This window comes from Anopheles coluzzii, chromosome X (genome assembly GCF_943734685.1).
Source record: "Anopheles coluzzii chromosome X, AcolN3, whole genome shotgun sequence".
NCBI lineage: Eukaryota > Metazoa > Arthropoda > Insecta > Diptera > Culicidae > Anopheles > Anopheles coluzzii.
The window spans coordinates 12,634,246-12,649,998 of record NC_064669.1 but is presented as its reverse complement, the minus strand read 5'-3'; the positions used below and the strand labels follow the sequence as shown (position 1 = coordinate 12,649,998).

The window sequence follows — 15,753 nt, the reverse complement described above, 5'->3', positions numbered from 1 at the left end:
AAAAAGAGCATAAAATATTTGCAAAAAACAAATAACACAAATAAATAAATATTTGTCAAATTTAGAGCAATCGCGTACTGCGAATTCGCGTATATCGAGTATCGCGTACTGCGGATAATTGCTGTATCTTCCCGGGGAAAATGGGGATTTTTACTAGCGTAGCAGCTAATGTCCGTTTTCGCCTGTTGGATGAAGGTAGGTATCTATGACATGCTTACGATGGAACGGTATCCAAAGGAAATTTCAAGAGAGAGTGGACATGTTTACAAATGTTATCAAAATTAAAACAGTTTCAATCACGTTTAAATCTACAAAATCGAATGTTTTGAAGCTGTGCCTGTTATCATTATTGAAGCGACAAATACAACACCATAGCCTCACCAAGCGCCGTATGTCAAAAGCATCTGCCCATTTTGCCCCACGTGAAGCATTTTTGTATTTTTTGTTATATTAGTAAAAATACGCAGTCAATCGCCTTGCTTTCTTCAGACAAATTGTAATTGTATTTTTTGTTTGCTGTCCATATTTTTTTTGTATGTTTTAACGATTTATTGGTCGGTTCCCAGAATTTTTTGGTTCAGTTACAATGCTATTATTGTATGGATTAATGGATGGATGGAATCGTGAGACGAGCCCAAAAAATTATGGGAACCGACCAATAACTCCAAATGCTACTAATGTTAATGTTATTTTGCATGTTTCTTAGTTATTTGTTATTAAGAGGTCATAAAACTTACACGGCGTTCAAAGAACACTCCAATGAATACTTTTTGGGCATTGGAATGTATCTTTGCAGTAATGCAATAATGCTTTAATACAAGGTGCCCATTTTGCCCCGCCTTCCCCTAAAGCAAATTTCCATTTTAGACAAATGTCCAAAAACATTGAGCTGTAGAAACGGCGGATCACACCGAAGGCCGGTTACCAAAAGAGCAATGTTGCAATGCTGAAATTTAAAGTCAGGCAAACGATAAGCAGATGGACGAAGTTCCTACCTTGATGCTGTTGCTGCTGCTGTTTGGACGTATCAGGCCAAACCTTTTTCTGCTGCTCGACCGCGGTCGTTGCCAGAAGCGGCCCTTTCAGTGTAAGCGTCATCCCAGGCACATCAACCTCCTTAACGGAAACGGACTAGGGAAGTGAAGCAAAAAAAAAGAGAGAAAAAAGGATTAGCTTTTAGTCTGCCCCAACACACCAGGGAATGATCCTTTGCCTTACCATACTCGTCTCGCTACTATGGTACAGTGGCTTGCTGTCGCTCCTGCTAGCCTTTGGAGTCGCGGTACCGTCGGCCGCAGGTTTCGTGTCACCGTCCGGCTGGCCGACGTGGTGTGTCGCCGCCCGTGTGCCGTCAGGGTGTAGGAGCACCGCCGGGTGGGAGGACGCTTCGATCAGCTTGACAGGGCTGACGGTGGCGGTGTTGTGGTTGCCGGCCAGTGGAGCTTGCGGTGGTTGCTGCTGCACGGTGAGACTGCTGACTGGTAGCAGAGCACCGCTGCCCACACCACCACCACCACCACCAGTGAAGAGAGCGGTGCTGGGAAGCGAGGTGGTGGTGGTGGTGGTGATGCTACTGCTGCTGTTGCCGTTTCCAACGGTCGCCAGCTGCCGCTGGGTGACGGTGGGTGTGCGTACTGCCGGTCCGCCGCTCGTACCGATCAGGTAGGACTGTGGGCCGACGGTCGAGAGGAACCCGGTGGGGGATGGTTTCGGGTGGCGCAGGACGAGCCCGGTCTGGCCGGCGAGCAGCGACGCGCCGGTACCGCAAGGTGCCATGTTCTGTATCTGGAGCAGCGTGGCGGAGGTCGCGTCCGACGTCATTACCATGCCGGCGGGCAGCAGAATGGTTTGCGTTTGGCCAAGCATGCTGTAGGGCGTTTGGTGCTGTTGCTGCTGTTGCTGTTGCTGCTGTTGCTGCTGCTGCTGCTGCTGCTGCTGCTGCTGCTGTTGCACGAGCGTGGTGGCTTTCGATACGGGCACGACGGTAATGCCGGACAGGCTCGGGGCCAGCTGAATGTTCTGCATGCCACCGTACGGTGAGGCAATCTGTACGAACGGGCCCGGTTGCAGCTGCTGCTGGAAGGTGGCCGGCGCCTGGGGCGCCTGTGTGCTGAGCGTGGCCGGCAGTACCAGCCCACCGGTCAGGCCGCTCGGCGCCGGCGCGCCTGGCGGTGTGCCCGGCCCGAGCGCGGTACCGTTCAGCGGTTTCAGCGGCCGGCCCTTCAGCGCCTTCCGCCCGTCCAGTGTGACGGTCGGCTCTCCGCCGCCGGGTGGGCACGGGCCGTAGTGGTACGCGTTGGACGCGACCGTCGCCGTCGGGAAGCCACCGGGCGCGGTGAAGCTGGCACTGTCCGCGAACCGTATGCTGGTGGTGGGATTCAGCACCACCGTCGAGCCCGGCGCCAGCCCGAGCGTCCCGTTCGGCAGCGTGCCGAGTGCGCTCGGTTTCCCGCTGGCCGCTGCGTTCGGCGTGCTGCCGGTGGTGAGCAGTCCCGCCCCGTGAAACGTGGCCGCCGGCGACAGCCCGTTGCTCAGGTGGATAATGTTCGTGCCGTTCAGCAGCATCGTCCCGGAGGAGCTGGGCGCGGCCGTGGGCTGGTGGAGCGGGGCGGCCGCACCCGCCGTCGTTCCGTTCGGCAGCCGGGCAAGGTTGTAATTGACGACGGTGGCCGGTTTCGCCGGCACGGTCGGCACCAGCTGTGCGGGGCGGGCGGGGCTCGGGCCGCCGGGTGCCGTCGTTTGGAAGCCGCCGAGCCGCACCCGCCCATCGTTGTGCTGCAGGCCATCGATCACGACGATCTGGGCGCCGCCCGCATTGATCACGTGCGGGGTGGTGGTGTGGCGCGTCGGCACGTACATGGTGGCGCTGGTCGGCGTCGTAACCGTGCGCGCTATCGTCGGGGTCATGGTGGTGGTGGTAGTGGTGGTGGTGAGGCTAGCAGCGACCGTGTTTGGCTCACCGCCCGTCCCAACCGTCAGCTTGGCCACTTTGGGCGACGAGCACGGGTCGACCGCGGGGTTCGCCTTCACGTAGTAAGCCATGCGGCCGGCACGATCCCCGGCCAGTCGGGCGATCGGGAGGGGCGGCTTCGCGACACCCTTCATGCTGCCGGCCGGTGGCAGCAGTTTGGCGGGGGCAGCAGCGACCGGCGGCGACGCCTTCGCCTCGTACTTCACCACCCCGGAGAGGGAGGTCAGCTTGGCGCTTTGGATCGTGCGCTGTCGGCTACGGGCCGTCGCCGCCCGTTCGTCCTTCGGCGGGGTGGGTCGGCCGCTGGTCGGCGGAAGGTCGCTGGCTGGTTTCGGGCTCAGGCCACCGCCGCCCACCAGCGCCGGGGAGCGCCGGTCGGGCGAGTGCAGAAACGAAATCGAACTGTGCAGGATGGCGGTCTGCTGGTTCAGGTAGCCGGTCGGGTCGTCCTTGAACGTGGGCTTCTTCTTCTGCTCCGGGCTGGCATCCCGTGCGTCCGGCAGGGTGGGTGTGTACGGCGGCCCCCCCGTCCCATCGGCCAACCTTGGCGTGCCCGTCTCGGAGACCGGCGTAGCAGCGGCTTGCGGCGAAGAGGTGGCCACCGGCACGTTCTTTCGCCAGGGAGGCGTTTTTAGCAGCACGGCATTGGCACTGGCCGCGCCGGCAGCAGCGGTGGTTGTGGTGATGGTGGTGGTAGTGCTGTTGATGCTGGCTATGCTGCTACTAGCCGGCTTGCAGTCGGACTCCGCGTGCAGCCGCTTCATACGGCCCTCGGGTGCCCGCTGCAGGTGCGAACATAATACTTGTCGGTTTTTTGGCGCCATCGTCTGGTTCGGGATCTACAAAACAACGCAATCGGGTGATGGTTAGCGCCCAAGTAACGTTTGTGCTGGAGAGGGTTTTGGAGCAAAACACGAACCTGTGCGTCAAACTGAAAGAACCGCTCCGGGTTGAAGGGACACGGCAGACCACACTTGCAAGTACCGGAAGACAGCAGGTACTCCTTCACCTGCTCGTAGTTGTGAAGCACTATGTTGGAAGGGCTGTGGATGAAATGGAAACTGATTAGTAGCTGCCTCTTAGCGAGTAAATGAGTTTGGACGAGAAATGTTTGTCTGTGTTATTATTCAAAGACAACTCAACGAGTTTCATCAAATCTCAATTGCTTTTCTGGCTAAGTTAGACATTTCCAACTGAAAAGTTGTCAAAAGTGCGCAATTTGAATATTAAATAGTTTTAGGACATGATCTACCAACCAAGCTTTTTTGTTTTGTTTCAACGCCTACTTTGATTAAAAGCATTTTGATTATTGAATAATTTTTTGGACCTGATCTAGTAACCATTCCTTTTTGTTTCAACGCCTGCTTTGATTAAAAGCATTTTGATTATTGAATAATTTTAAGACCTGATCTAGTAACCAAACTTTTTTTGTTTCAACGCCTACTTTGATTAAACGCATTTTGATTATTGAATAATTTTAAGACCTGATCTAGTGACAATTCCTTTTTGTTTCAACGCCTACTTTGATTAAAAGCATTTTGATTATTGAATAATTTTAAGACCTGATCTAGTAACCAAACTTTTTTTGTTACAACGCCTACTTTGATTAAAAGCATTTTGATTATTGAATAATTTTTAGGACATGATCTAGTAACCAAACTTTTTTGTTTCAACGCCTACTTTGATTAAAAGCATTTTGATTATTGAATAATTTTTAGGACATGATCTAGTAACCATTCCTTTTTGTTACAACGCCTACTTTGATTAAAAGCATTTTGATTATTGAATAATTTTTAGAACATGATCTAGTAACCAAACTTTTTTTTTCAATGCCTACTTTGATTAAAAGCATTTTGATTATTGAATAATTTTTTGGACCTGATCTAGTAACCATTCCTTTTTGTTTCAACGCCTGCTTTGATTAAAAGCATTTTGATTATTGAATAATTTTTAGGACATGATCTAGTAACCATTCCTTTTTGTTTCAACGCCTACTTTGATTAAAAGCATTTTGATTATTGAATAATTTTTAGGACCTGATCTAGTGACCATTCCTTTTTGTTTCAACGCCTACTTTGATTAAAAGCATTTTGATTATTGAATAATTTTTAGGACATGATCTAGTAACCAAACTTTTTTGCTTTCAACGCTAACTTTGATTAAAAGCATTTTGATTATTGAATAATTTTTTGGACCTGATCTAGTAACCATTCCTTTTTGTTTCAACGCCTACTTTGATTAAAAGCATTTTGATTATTGAATAATTTTTAGGACATGATCTAGTAACCAAACTTTTTTGCTTTCAACGCTAACTTTGATTAAAAGCATTTTGATTATTGAATAATTTTTAGGACCTGATCTAGTAACCATTCCTTTTTGTTTCAACGCCTACTTTGATTAAAAGCATTTTGATTATTGAATAATTTTTAGGACATGATCTAGTAACCAAACTTTTTTTTTTTCAATGCATACTTTGATTAAAAGCATTTTGATTATTGAATAATTTTTTGGACCTGATCTAGTAACCATTCCTTTTTGTTTCAACGCCTGCTTTGATTAAAAGCATTTTGATTATTGAATAATTTTTAGGACCTGATCTAGTAACCATTCCTTTTTGTTTCAACGCCTGCTTTGATTAAAAGCATTTTGATTATTGAATAATTTTAAGACCTGATCTAGTAACCAAACTTTGTTTGTTTCAACGCCTGCTTTGATTAAAAGCATTTTGATTATTGAATAATTTTTAGGACATGATCTAGTAACCATTCCTTTTTGTTTCAACGCCTACTTTGATTAAAAGCATTTTGATTATTGAATAATTTTTTGGACATGATCTAGTAACCATTCCTTTTTGTTTCAACGCCTGCTTTGATTAAAAGCATTTTGATTATTGAATAATTTTTAGGACATGATCTAGTAACCATTCCTTTTTGTTTCAACGCCTGCTTTGATTAAAAGCATTTTGATTATTGAATAATTTTTAGGACCTGATCTAGTAACCATTCCTTTTTGTTTCAACGCCTACTTTGATTAAAAGCATTTTGATTATTGAATAATTTTTAGTACATGATCTAGTAACCAAACTTTTTTTTTTCAATGCCTACTTTGATTAAAAGCATTTTGATTATTGAATAATTTTTTGGACCTGATCTAGTAACCATTCCTTTTTGTTTCAACGCCTACTTTGATTAAAAGCATTTTGATTATTGAATAATTTTTAGGACCTGATCTAGTAACCATTCCTTTTTGTTTCAACGCCTACTTTGATTAAAAGCATTTTGATTATTGAATAATTTTTAAGACATGATCTAGTAACCATTCCTTTTTGTTACAACGCCTACTTTGATTAAAAGCATTTTGATAATTGAATACTTTTTAGGACCTGATCTAGTAACCATTCCTTTTTGTTTCAACGCCTACTTTGATTAAAAGCATTTTGATTATTGAATAATTTTTAGGACCTGATCTAGTAACCATTCCTTTTTGTTTCAACGCCTACTTTGATTAAAAGCATTTTGATTATTGAATAATTTTTAAGACATGATCTAGTAACCATTCCTTTTTGTTACAACGCCTACTTTGATTAAAAGCATTTTGATTATTGAATAATTTTTAGGACCTGATCTAGTAACCAAACTTTTTTTGTTTCAACGCCTGCTTTGATTAAAAGCATTTTGATTATTGAATAATTTTTAGGACCTGATCTAGTAACCATTCCTTTTTGTTTCAACGCCTACTTTGATTAAAAGCATTTTGATTATTGAATAATTTTTAGGACATGATCTAGTAACCATTCCTTTTTGTTTCAACGCCTGCTTTGATTAAAAGCATTTTGATTATTGAATAATTTTTAGGACCTGATCTAGTAACCAAACTTTTTTTGTTTCAACGCCTGCTTTGATTAAAAGCATTTTGATTATTGAATAATTTTTAGGACCTGATCTAGTAACCATTCCTTTTTGTTTCAACGCCTACTTTGATTAAAAGCATTTTGATTATTGAATAATTTTTAGGACATGATCTAGTAACCAAACTTTTTTTTTTCAATGCCTACTTTGATTAAAAGCATTTTGATTATTGAATAATTTTTTGGACCTGATCTACTAACCATTCCTTTTTGTTTCAACGCCTACTTTGATTAAAAGCATTTTGATTATTGAATAATTTTTAAGACATGATCTAGTAACCATTCCTTTTTGTTACAACGCCTACTTTGATTAAAAGCATTTTGATTATTGAATAATTTTTAGGACCTGATCTAGTAACCATTCCTTTTTGTTTCAACGCCTACTTTGATTAAAAGCATTTTGATTATTGAATAATTTTTAGGACCTGATCTAGTAACCATTCCTTTTTGTTTCAACGCCTACTTTGATTAAAAGCATTTTGATTATTGAATAATTTTTAAGACATGATCTAGTAACCATTCCTTTTTGTTACAACGCCTATTTTGATTAAAAGCATTTTGATAATTGAATAATTTTTAGGACATGATCTAGTAACCATTCCTTTTTGTTTCAACGCCTGCTTTGATTAAAAGCATTTTGATTATTGAATAATTTTTAGGACCTGATCTAGTAACCAAACTTTTTTTGTTTCAACGCCTGCTTTGATTAAACGCATTTTGATTATTGAATAATTTTAAGACCTGATCTAGTAACCAAACTTTTTTTGTTTCAACGCCTACTTTGATTAAAAGCATTTTGATTATTGAATAATTTTTAGGACCTGATCTAGTAACCATTCCTTTTTGTTTCAACGCCTACTTTGATTAAAAGCATTTTGATAATTGAATAATTTTTAGGACATGATCTAGTAACCATTCCTTTTTGTTTCAACGCCTACTTTGATTAAAAGCATTTTGATTATTGAATAATTTTTAGGACATGATCTAGTAACCAAACTTTTTTTTTTCAATGCCTACTTTGATTAAAAGCATTTTGATTATTGAATAATTTTTTGGACCTGATCTAGTAACCATTCCTTTTTGTTTCAACGCCTACTTTGATTAAAAGCATTTTGATTATTGAATAATTTTTAGGACATGATCTAGTAACCATTCCTTTTTGTTTCAACGCCTACTTTGATTAAAAGCATTTTGATTATTGAATAATTTTTAGGACCTGATCTAGTAACCATTCCTTTTTGTTTCAACGCCTACTTTGATTAAAAGCATTTTGATAATTGAATAATTTTTAGGACATGATCTAGTAACCAAACTTTTTTTTTTCAATGCCTACTTTGATTAAAAGCATTTTGATTATTGAATAATTTTTTGGACCTGATCTAGTAACCATTCCTTTTTGTTTCAACGCCTGCTTTGATTAAAAGCATTTTGATTATTGAATAATTTTTAGGACCTGATCTAGTAACCATTCCTTTTTGTTTCAACGCCTGCTTTGATTAAAAGCATTTTGATTATAGAATAATTTTAAGACCTGATCTAGTAACCATTCCTTTTTGTTTCAACGCCTACTTTGATTAAAAGCATTTTGATTATTGAATAATTTTTAGGACCTGATCTAGTAACCATTCCTTTTTGTTTCAACGCCTACTTTGATTAAAAGCATTTTGATTATTGAATAATTTTTAGGACCTGATCTAGTAACCATTCCTTTTTGTTACAACGCCTACTTTGATTAAAAGCATTTTGATTATTGAATAATTTTAAGACCTGATCTAGTAACCAAACTTTTTTTGTTTCAACGCATACTTTGATTAAAAGCATTTTGATTATTGAATAATTTTTAGGACCTGATCTAGTAACCATTCCTTTTTGTTTCAACGCCTACTTTGATTAAAAGCATTTTGATTATTGAATAATTTTTAGGACCTGATCTAGTAACCATTCCTTTTTGTTTCAACGCCTACTTTGATTAAAAGCATTTTGATTATTGAATAATTTTTAGGACATGATCTAGTAACCAAACTTTTTTGCTTTCAACGCTAACTTTGATTAAAAGCATTTTGATTATTGAATAATTTTTTGGACCTGATCTAGTAACCATTCCTTTTTGTTTCAACGCCTACTTTGATTAAAAGCATTTTGATTATTGAATAATTTTTAGGACATGATCTAGTAACCATTCCTTTTTGTTTCAACGCCTACTTTGATTAAAAGCATTTTGATTATTGAATAATTTTTTGGACCTGATCTAGTAACCATTCCTTTTTGTTACAACGCCTACTTTGATTAAAAGCATTTTGATTATTGAATAATTTTTTGGACATGATCTAGTAACCATTCCTTTTTGTTTCAACGCCTGCTTTGATTAAAAGCATTTTGATTATTGAATAATTTTTAGGACCTGATCTAGTAAGCATTCCTTTTTGTTTCAACGCCTGCTTTGATTAAAAGCATTTTGATTATTGAATAATTTTTAGGACCTGATTTAGTAACCATTCCTTTTTGTTTCAACGCCTACTTTGATTAAAAGCATTTTGATAATTGAATAATTTTTAGGACATGATCTAGTAACCATTCCTTTTTGTTACAACGCCTACTTTGATTAAAAGCATTTTGATTATTGAATAATTTTTTGGACCTGATCTAGTAACCATTCCTTTTTGTTTCAACGCCTACTTTGATTAAAAGCATTTTGATTATTGAATAATTTTTTGGACATGATCTAGTAACCATTCCTTTTTGTTTCAACGCCTGCTTTGATTAAAAGCATTTTGATTATTGAATAATTTTTAGGACATGATCTAGTAACCATTCCTTTTTGTTTCAACGCCTGCTTTGATTAAAAGCATTTTGATTATTGAATAATTTTTAGGACCTGATCTAGTAACCATTCCTTTTTGTTTCAACGCCTACTTTGATTAAAAGCATTTTGATTATTGAATAAGTTTTTGGACCTGATCTAGTAACCATTCCTTTTTGTTTCAACGCCTGCTTTGATTAAAAGCATTTTGATTATTGAATAATTTTTAGGACCTGATCTAGTAACCATTCCTTTTTGTTTCACCGCCTACTATGATTAAAAGCATTTTGATTATTGAATAATTTTTTGGACCTGATCTAGTAACCATTCCTTTTTGTTTCAACGCCTACTTTGATTAAAAGCATTTTGATTATTGAATAATTTTTAGGACATGATCTAGTAACCAGACTTTTTTGCTTTCAACGCTAACTTTGATTAAAAGCATTTTGATTATTGAATAATTTTTTGGACCTGATCTAGTAACCATTCCTTTTTGTTTCAACGCCTACTTTGATTAAAAGCATTTTGATTATTGAATAATTTTTAGGACATGATCTAGTAACCATTCCTTTTTGTTTCAACGCCTACTTTGATTAAAAGCATTTTGATTATTGAATAATTTTTTGGACCTGATCTAGTAACCATTCCTTTTTGTTACAACGCCTACTTTGATTAAAAGCATTTTGATTATTGAATAATTTTTTGGACATGATCTAGTAACCATTCCTTTTTGTTTCAACGCCTGCTTTGATTAAAAGCATTTTGATTATTGAATAATTTTTAGGACCTGATCTAGTAAGCATTCCTTTTTGTTTCAACGCCTGCTTTGATTAAAAGCATTTTGACTATTGAATAATTTTTAAGGCCTGATCTAGTAACCAAACTTTGTTTGTTTCAACGCCTACTTTGATTAAAATCATTTTGATTATCGAATAATGTTTAGGACATGATCTAGTAACCAAACTTTTTTTGTTTCAACGCCTACTTTGATTAAAAGTATTTTGACTATTGAATAATTTTTAAGGACTGATCTAGTAACCATTCCTTTTTGTTTCAACGCCTACTTTGATTAAAATCATTTTGATTATCGAATAATGTTTAGGACATGATCTAGCAACCAAACTTTTTTTGTTTCAATGTCTACTTTGATTAAAATTATTTTGATTATTGAATAATTTTTAAGGCCTGATCTAGCAACCAAACTTTTTTTGTTTCAACGCCTACTTTGATTAAAATCATTTTGATTATTGAATATTGTTTAGGACATGATCTAGTAACCAAACTTTTTTTGTTTCAATGCCTACTTTGAATAAAAGTATTTTGATTATTGAATAATTTTTAGGACATGATCTAGTAACCATTCCATTTTGTTTCACCGCCTACTATGATTAAAAGTATTTTGACTATTGAATAATTTTTAAGGCCTATTCTAGTAACCAAACTTTTTTTGTTTCAACGCCTACTTTGATTAAAATCATTTTGATTATCGAATAATGGTTTGGACATGATCTAGCAACCAAACTTTTTATGTTTCAACGCCTACTTTGATTAAACGCATTTTGATTATTGAATAATTTTTAGGACATGATCTAGTAACCATTCCATTTTGTTTCACCGCCTACTATGATTAAAAGTATTTTGACTATTGAATAATTTTTAGGACATGATCTAGTAACCATTCCTTTTTGTTTCAACGCCTACTTTGATTAAAATCATTTTGATTATCGAATAATGTTTAGGACATGATCTAGCAACCAAACTTTTTTTGTTTCAATGTCTACTTTGATTAAAATTATTTTGATTATTGAATAATTTTTAAGGCCTGATCTAGCAACCAAACTTTTTTTGTTTCAACGCCTACTTTGATTAAAATCATTTTGATTATTGAATATTGTTTAGGACATGATCTAGTAACCAAACTTTTTTTGTTTCAATGCCTACTTTGAATAAAAGTATTTTGATTATTGAATAATTTTTAGGACATGATCTAGTAACCATTCCATTTTGTTTCACCGCCTACTATGATTAAAAGTATTTTGACTATTGAATAATTTTTAAGGCCTATTCTAGTAACCAAACTTTTTTTGTTTCAACGCCTACTTTGATTAAAATCATTTTGATTATCGAATAATGGTTTGGACATGATCTAGCAACCAAACTTTTTATGTTTCAACGCCTACTTTGATTAAACGCATTTTGATTATTGAATAATTTTTAGGACATGATCTAGTAACCATTCCATTTTGTTTCACCGCCTACTATGATTAAAAGTATTTTGACTATTGAATAATTTTTAGGACATGATCTAGTAACCATTCCTTTTTGTTTCAACGCCTACTTTGATTAAAATCATTTTGATTATCGAATAATGTTTAGGACATGATCTAGCAACCAAACTTTTTTTGTTTCAATGTCTACTTTGATTAAAAGTATTTTGACTATTGAATAATTTTTAAGGCCTGATCTAGTAACCAAACTTTTTTTGTTTCAACGCCTACTTTGATTAAAATCATTTTGATTATTGAATATTGTTTAGGACATGATCTAGCCACCAAACTTTTTTTGTTTCAACGCCTGCTTTGATTAAAAGTATTTTGACTATTGAATAATTTTTAAGGCCTGATCTAGTAACCAAACTTTTTTTTGTTTCAACGCCTACTTTGATTAAAAGCATTTTGATTATTGAATAATTTTTAGGACCCGATTTAGTAACCAAACTTTTTATGTTTCAATGCCTACTTTGATTAAAAGCATTTTGATTATTGAATAATTTTTAGAACCTGATCTAGTAACCAAACTTTTTTTGTTTCAACGCCTACTTTGATTAAACGCATTTTGATTATTAAATAATGTTTAGGACATGATCTAGTAACCAAACTTTTTTTGTTTCAACGCCTACTTTGATTAAAAGCATTTTGATTATTGAATAATGTTTAGGACATGATCTAGTAACCAAACTTTTTTTTTGTTTCAATGCCTACTTTGATTAAAAGCATTTTGATTATTGAATAATTTTGAGGACCTGATCTAGTAACCAAACTTTTTTTGTTTCAACGCCTACTTTGATTAAACGCATTTTGATTATAGAATAAGTTTTAGGACATGATCTAGTAACCATTTCTTTTTGTTTCAACGCCTACTTTGATGAAAAGCATTTTGATTATTGAATATTTTTTAGAATCTAGTATCCATTCCTTTTTGTCCAAGCGCGCCGCCCCAACTCACCTAATGTAAACGATCACCTTGTTGCGCAGAATACGCCGCCAGCCGGGTGCGTTATTGTACGGTGGTGTCGTTTTCGGGGCCGGTCGCCGCTGCCGCACCGTTGCCACCGTCGGCGGCCTTTGCTCACCCTTCGGGGCAGGCGGCGCTCGGTCGGCTTGACTGGCCGCCGGCAGGGGCGGTGGTTTCGGCGCTATCTGGGGCATCCGCTTCCGGCCGGTGGTCGCGGCCGAAGCACTGACCAGCTTGTAGATGGTGGCCGGCGGCGGTGGCAATGTTGGCCGTACCACCGAGACCAGCTCGTTCGTGGCTGCTGCTGTCGGCTGTTGCTGCTGCTGCTGCTTGCCCGCAAAGCTAACGATCGTGCTCGTGGTCAGCCCGTTACCGGGCCCGGCGCTGTGGTACGAAACCGAGGGCAGTGTAGCGTACACCGTGCGCCGCAAGCTGTCGGCCGTGATCAGCACCGGGCTGGCATTGCTGGGCAGCTGGCCCCGGCGTGGTACGGCCGGGGCCAGCCGACGTACCACGTGCGGCACGGCCGGTCGTGGTGCCTGTTTGCGCGCGTTCAGCAAGATCGTGGGATATCGATTCACAGCCGCAGATGGTGACGACGGTGGTGGTGCTGCTGCTGGGTGATGTTGTTGGGGTGGCTTCAGCCGCTGCATCGGCTGGATCGGGGCGGTGTCGCTCTGCTTGCTGCCATTGTCTGGCCGGGCTGCGGCCATCGGGGCCGCGCTTTTCCGCTTGCCCCACCCTGCTCCACCTGAGGCGGGGGGTAGGCGATGGGTGAATCTACAAATGAATAATAATTTAAAAAAAAAAAGAATACAATTAGAGTTTCATAACTGGAGGAAACATATAACGACACAAAACGGATCGGACGCCACCGAGCCATCGAAAAGCTAATCGTCGATCGCATATTGCAATGTTCCGGTTGAATGTAGCGGCAGGTTGAATCGATGTGCAGCTTGTTGATACGGTTGATGGTGCGGGGGAGGCGGAGGGAGTTGACTCGTTGGCAGTAAGCGAGGGGGGAAAACATAAAAACAACAACAATTTAAATCACCGTGTCCTACATTGCAGCTACTCCCGTTTCGCTCCGCGCCTCCCCAACAAGCGTGGCAGGGTGAAAGGTTTTCTATCCTCCTTTCTAATGGGCATTGGGCGCACACACACACACACACACACACACACACACACACGCACAATCACATGTTTCATCTGCACAACTTCCGAATGTTTCGTTGGAACACAAGTTCCTTAGCGTTTTTTTTCTTTTTTTTTTTTGAGAGCCAAAAAAGGGCAAGAAACCCCAACAACACTCACACACTTACACACAGGGAGGAAAACAAAGAGATTGTTTTGATAGGAAAATCTTCTATCGTTAAAGAAAGAACGACAACAATGGAATTCACTATTTCCAGTGTATGTTTTGGAAATGCATTATTGGAACCACCTGTATGTGTGGGTGTGTGGCTAAGATTGGGTTTGTGTGGTTTAATTTTAGCACGGAGGTGGGTGGGGGTGGTTGGGGATGCTTAGAATGTTGGCAGCTATGACATAATCGGACACGAGAGGAATCTCCCGTTAAAAGGAGGTGGAACATATGCGTTTCACACCGACTATGTTCTGGTGGTTTTTGGGTATGTTGCACAGTGAAGCAACACCACCAACAGAACCAAAGAGGAGAGGGCGAGGGAGACAGAGATAAAGGCACACACACACACAGCAAAACCACACGCACGCACGCACGGGGCGATTGTTGTGATTTGTGGGTGGACCATTGCCAAATGTTTGCGTGTATGTGTGCATGTGGGTGTTGTTTCCACTGATTTAAAGAGCACAATTGAACAACTTTTTTTTTCATACACAAACACTACACTTCACTTCAGCCCCCGCGCTCAGTTTTCCGATCCGCACCCCACTTTTTCACAGATCGGACGGTGGGATATGGGTTGAATCAAACGCGGAATAGTATTTTTATCTTCCAATATCACTCTTGCTGTGTGTGTGTGTGTGTGTGTGTGTGTGTGTGTGTGTGTGTGTGTGTGTTTGGCCGCCAGTTTCTGGTATATTATTCCCTCCTCCTAGTTGCCTCGAGAGCCCTACCACTCCCCGCAGGTAATTCGTGCGCTCTGGTATGCGGTGGTGCTGGTGGCGCTTTGTTTCCTTCATCACACAAAGAGAGGTGCCTGGCGTTAGGGGGGGGGGGGAGCTTCCAGCTGCATCTCGGAATTGCGCCACGGGGGGGAAAACCCCCCTTTTGCCAGGCACCACCTGTTTTGGTCGCTGAGCTGGTGACCAGCGCTGCACGCTTCCGGCCGTGCTTATTTACACTACTCTGGAGTGCACTGTTTGCACAACCCAGATCCGCAATCCTTGGGCTCTTATCCCGCTCTCTCTCTCTTCCCCTCCCCACCTACCACCAGTGGAAAGCGATGGCGAGGGAAAGCGTTCCCCTTCCCGTGGGGTGAGCGTTTGTTGTTGTTATATATTTTGCAAATCACTACGCTCTGCACATAATCACTTGCCTGGGCTTGCCCGCAACTGGCGAAGAAAAACGTTAGACAGGAGCACGAGCTTGTTGCGAAAACATTGTAGCTTTTACCGTACCCGTGTTTTGGGTGCCTCTACTCGCGGCAGGCTGATGCTGGTGTTACTGCTGTTGTTGTTGTTGTTGTTGTTGCTGCTGTTGCTGCTGCTGCTGCTGAATGATGGAGTTGGCCCGGTTAAACGGGATCGCTTGGCTAGGGCACGCAGGGTGACCAGAACTATCGACTTATCTGTATTCCTACCGAATTTTGATATGCCTACCGATTCACAGATGGGCACCCTAGAACTACCGATTTTGTT

At 40.6% G+C, this 15,753-nt stretch overlaps 1 protein-coding gene and 1 long non-coding RNA gene across 5 annotated transcripts in view; both read right to left on the bottom strand.

Annotated features, from left to right (window-relative positions):
* Positions 1 to 15,753, bottom strand: part of LOC120950210 (methyl-CpG-binding domain protein 6) — a 24,731-nt gene extending 8,978 nt beyond the window's left edge. The window contains exons 1-5 of one of the 3 annotated variants that reach the window (XM_040368114.2): positions 15,432 to 15,753; positions 12,904 to 13,692; positions 3,891 to 4,014; positions 1,219 to 3,810; positions 996 to 1,131 (exon numbers count right to left, since the gene is read on the bottom strand). In XM_040368114.2, coding sequence (XP_040224048.2) covers positions 996 to 1,131; positions 1,219 to 3,810; positions 3,891 to 4,014; positions 12,904 to 13,625 — 3,574 coding nt within the window. In that variant the 5' untranslated portion in view covers positions 13,626 to 13,692; positions 15,432 to 15,753. The remainder of the gene's footprint in view (positions 1 to 995; positions 1,132 to 1,218; positions 3,811 to 3,890; positions 4,015 to 12,903; positions 13,693 to 15,431) is intronic. The other 2 variants (XM_040368094.2, XM_049608335.1) reach the window with 2 other exon arrangements.
* LOC125907272 (uncharacterized) lies at positions 4,255 to 9,930 on the bottom strand. Of its 2 annotated transcripts, none has more exons than XR_007452541.1 (3): positions 9,833 to 9,930; positions 5,485 to 5,641; positions 4,255 to 4,376 (listed from the first exon to the last, which is right to left on the bottom strand). It is a non-coding gene; the product is annotated as an uncharacterized LOC125907272 (long non-coding RNA). The 2 variants fall into 2 exon arrangements; XR_007452540.1 differs by lacking the exon at positions 9,833 to 9,930 and adding an exon at positions 8,253 to 8,897.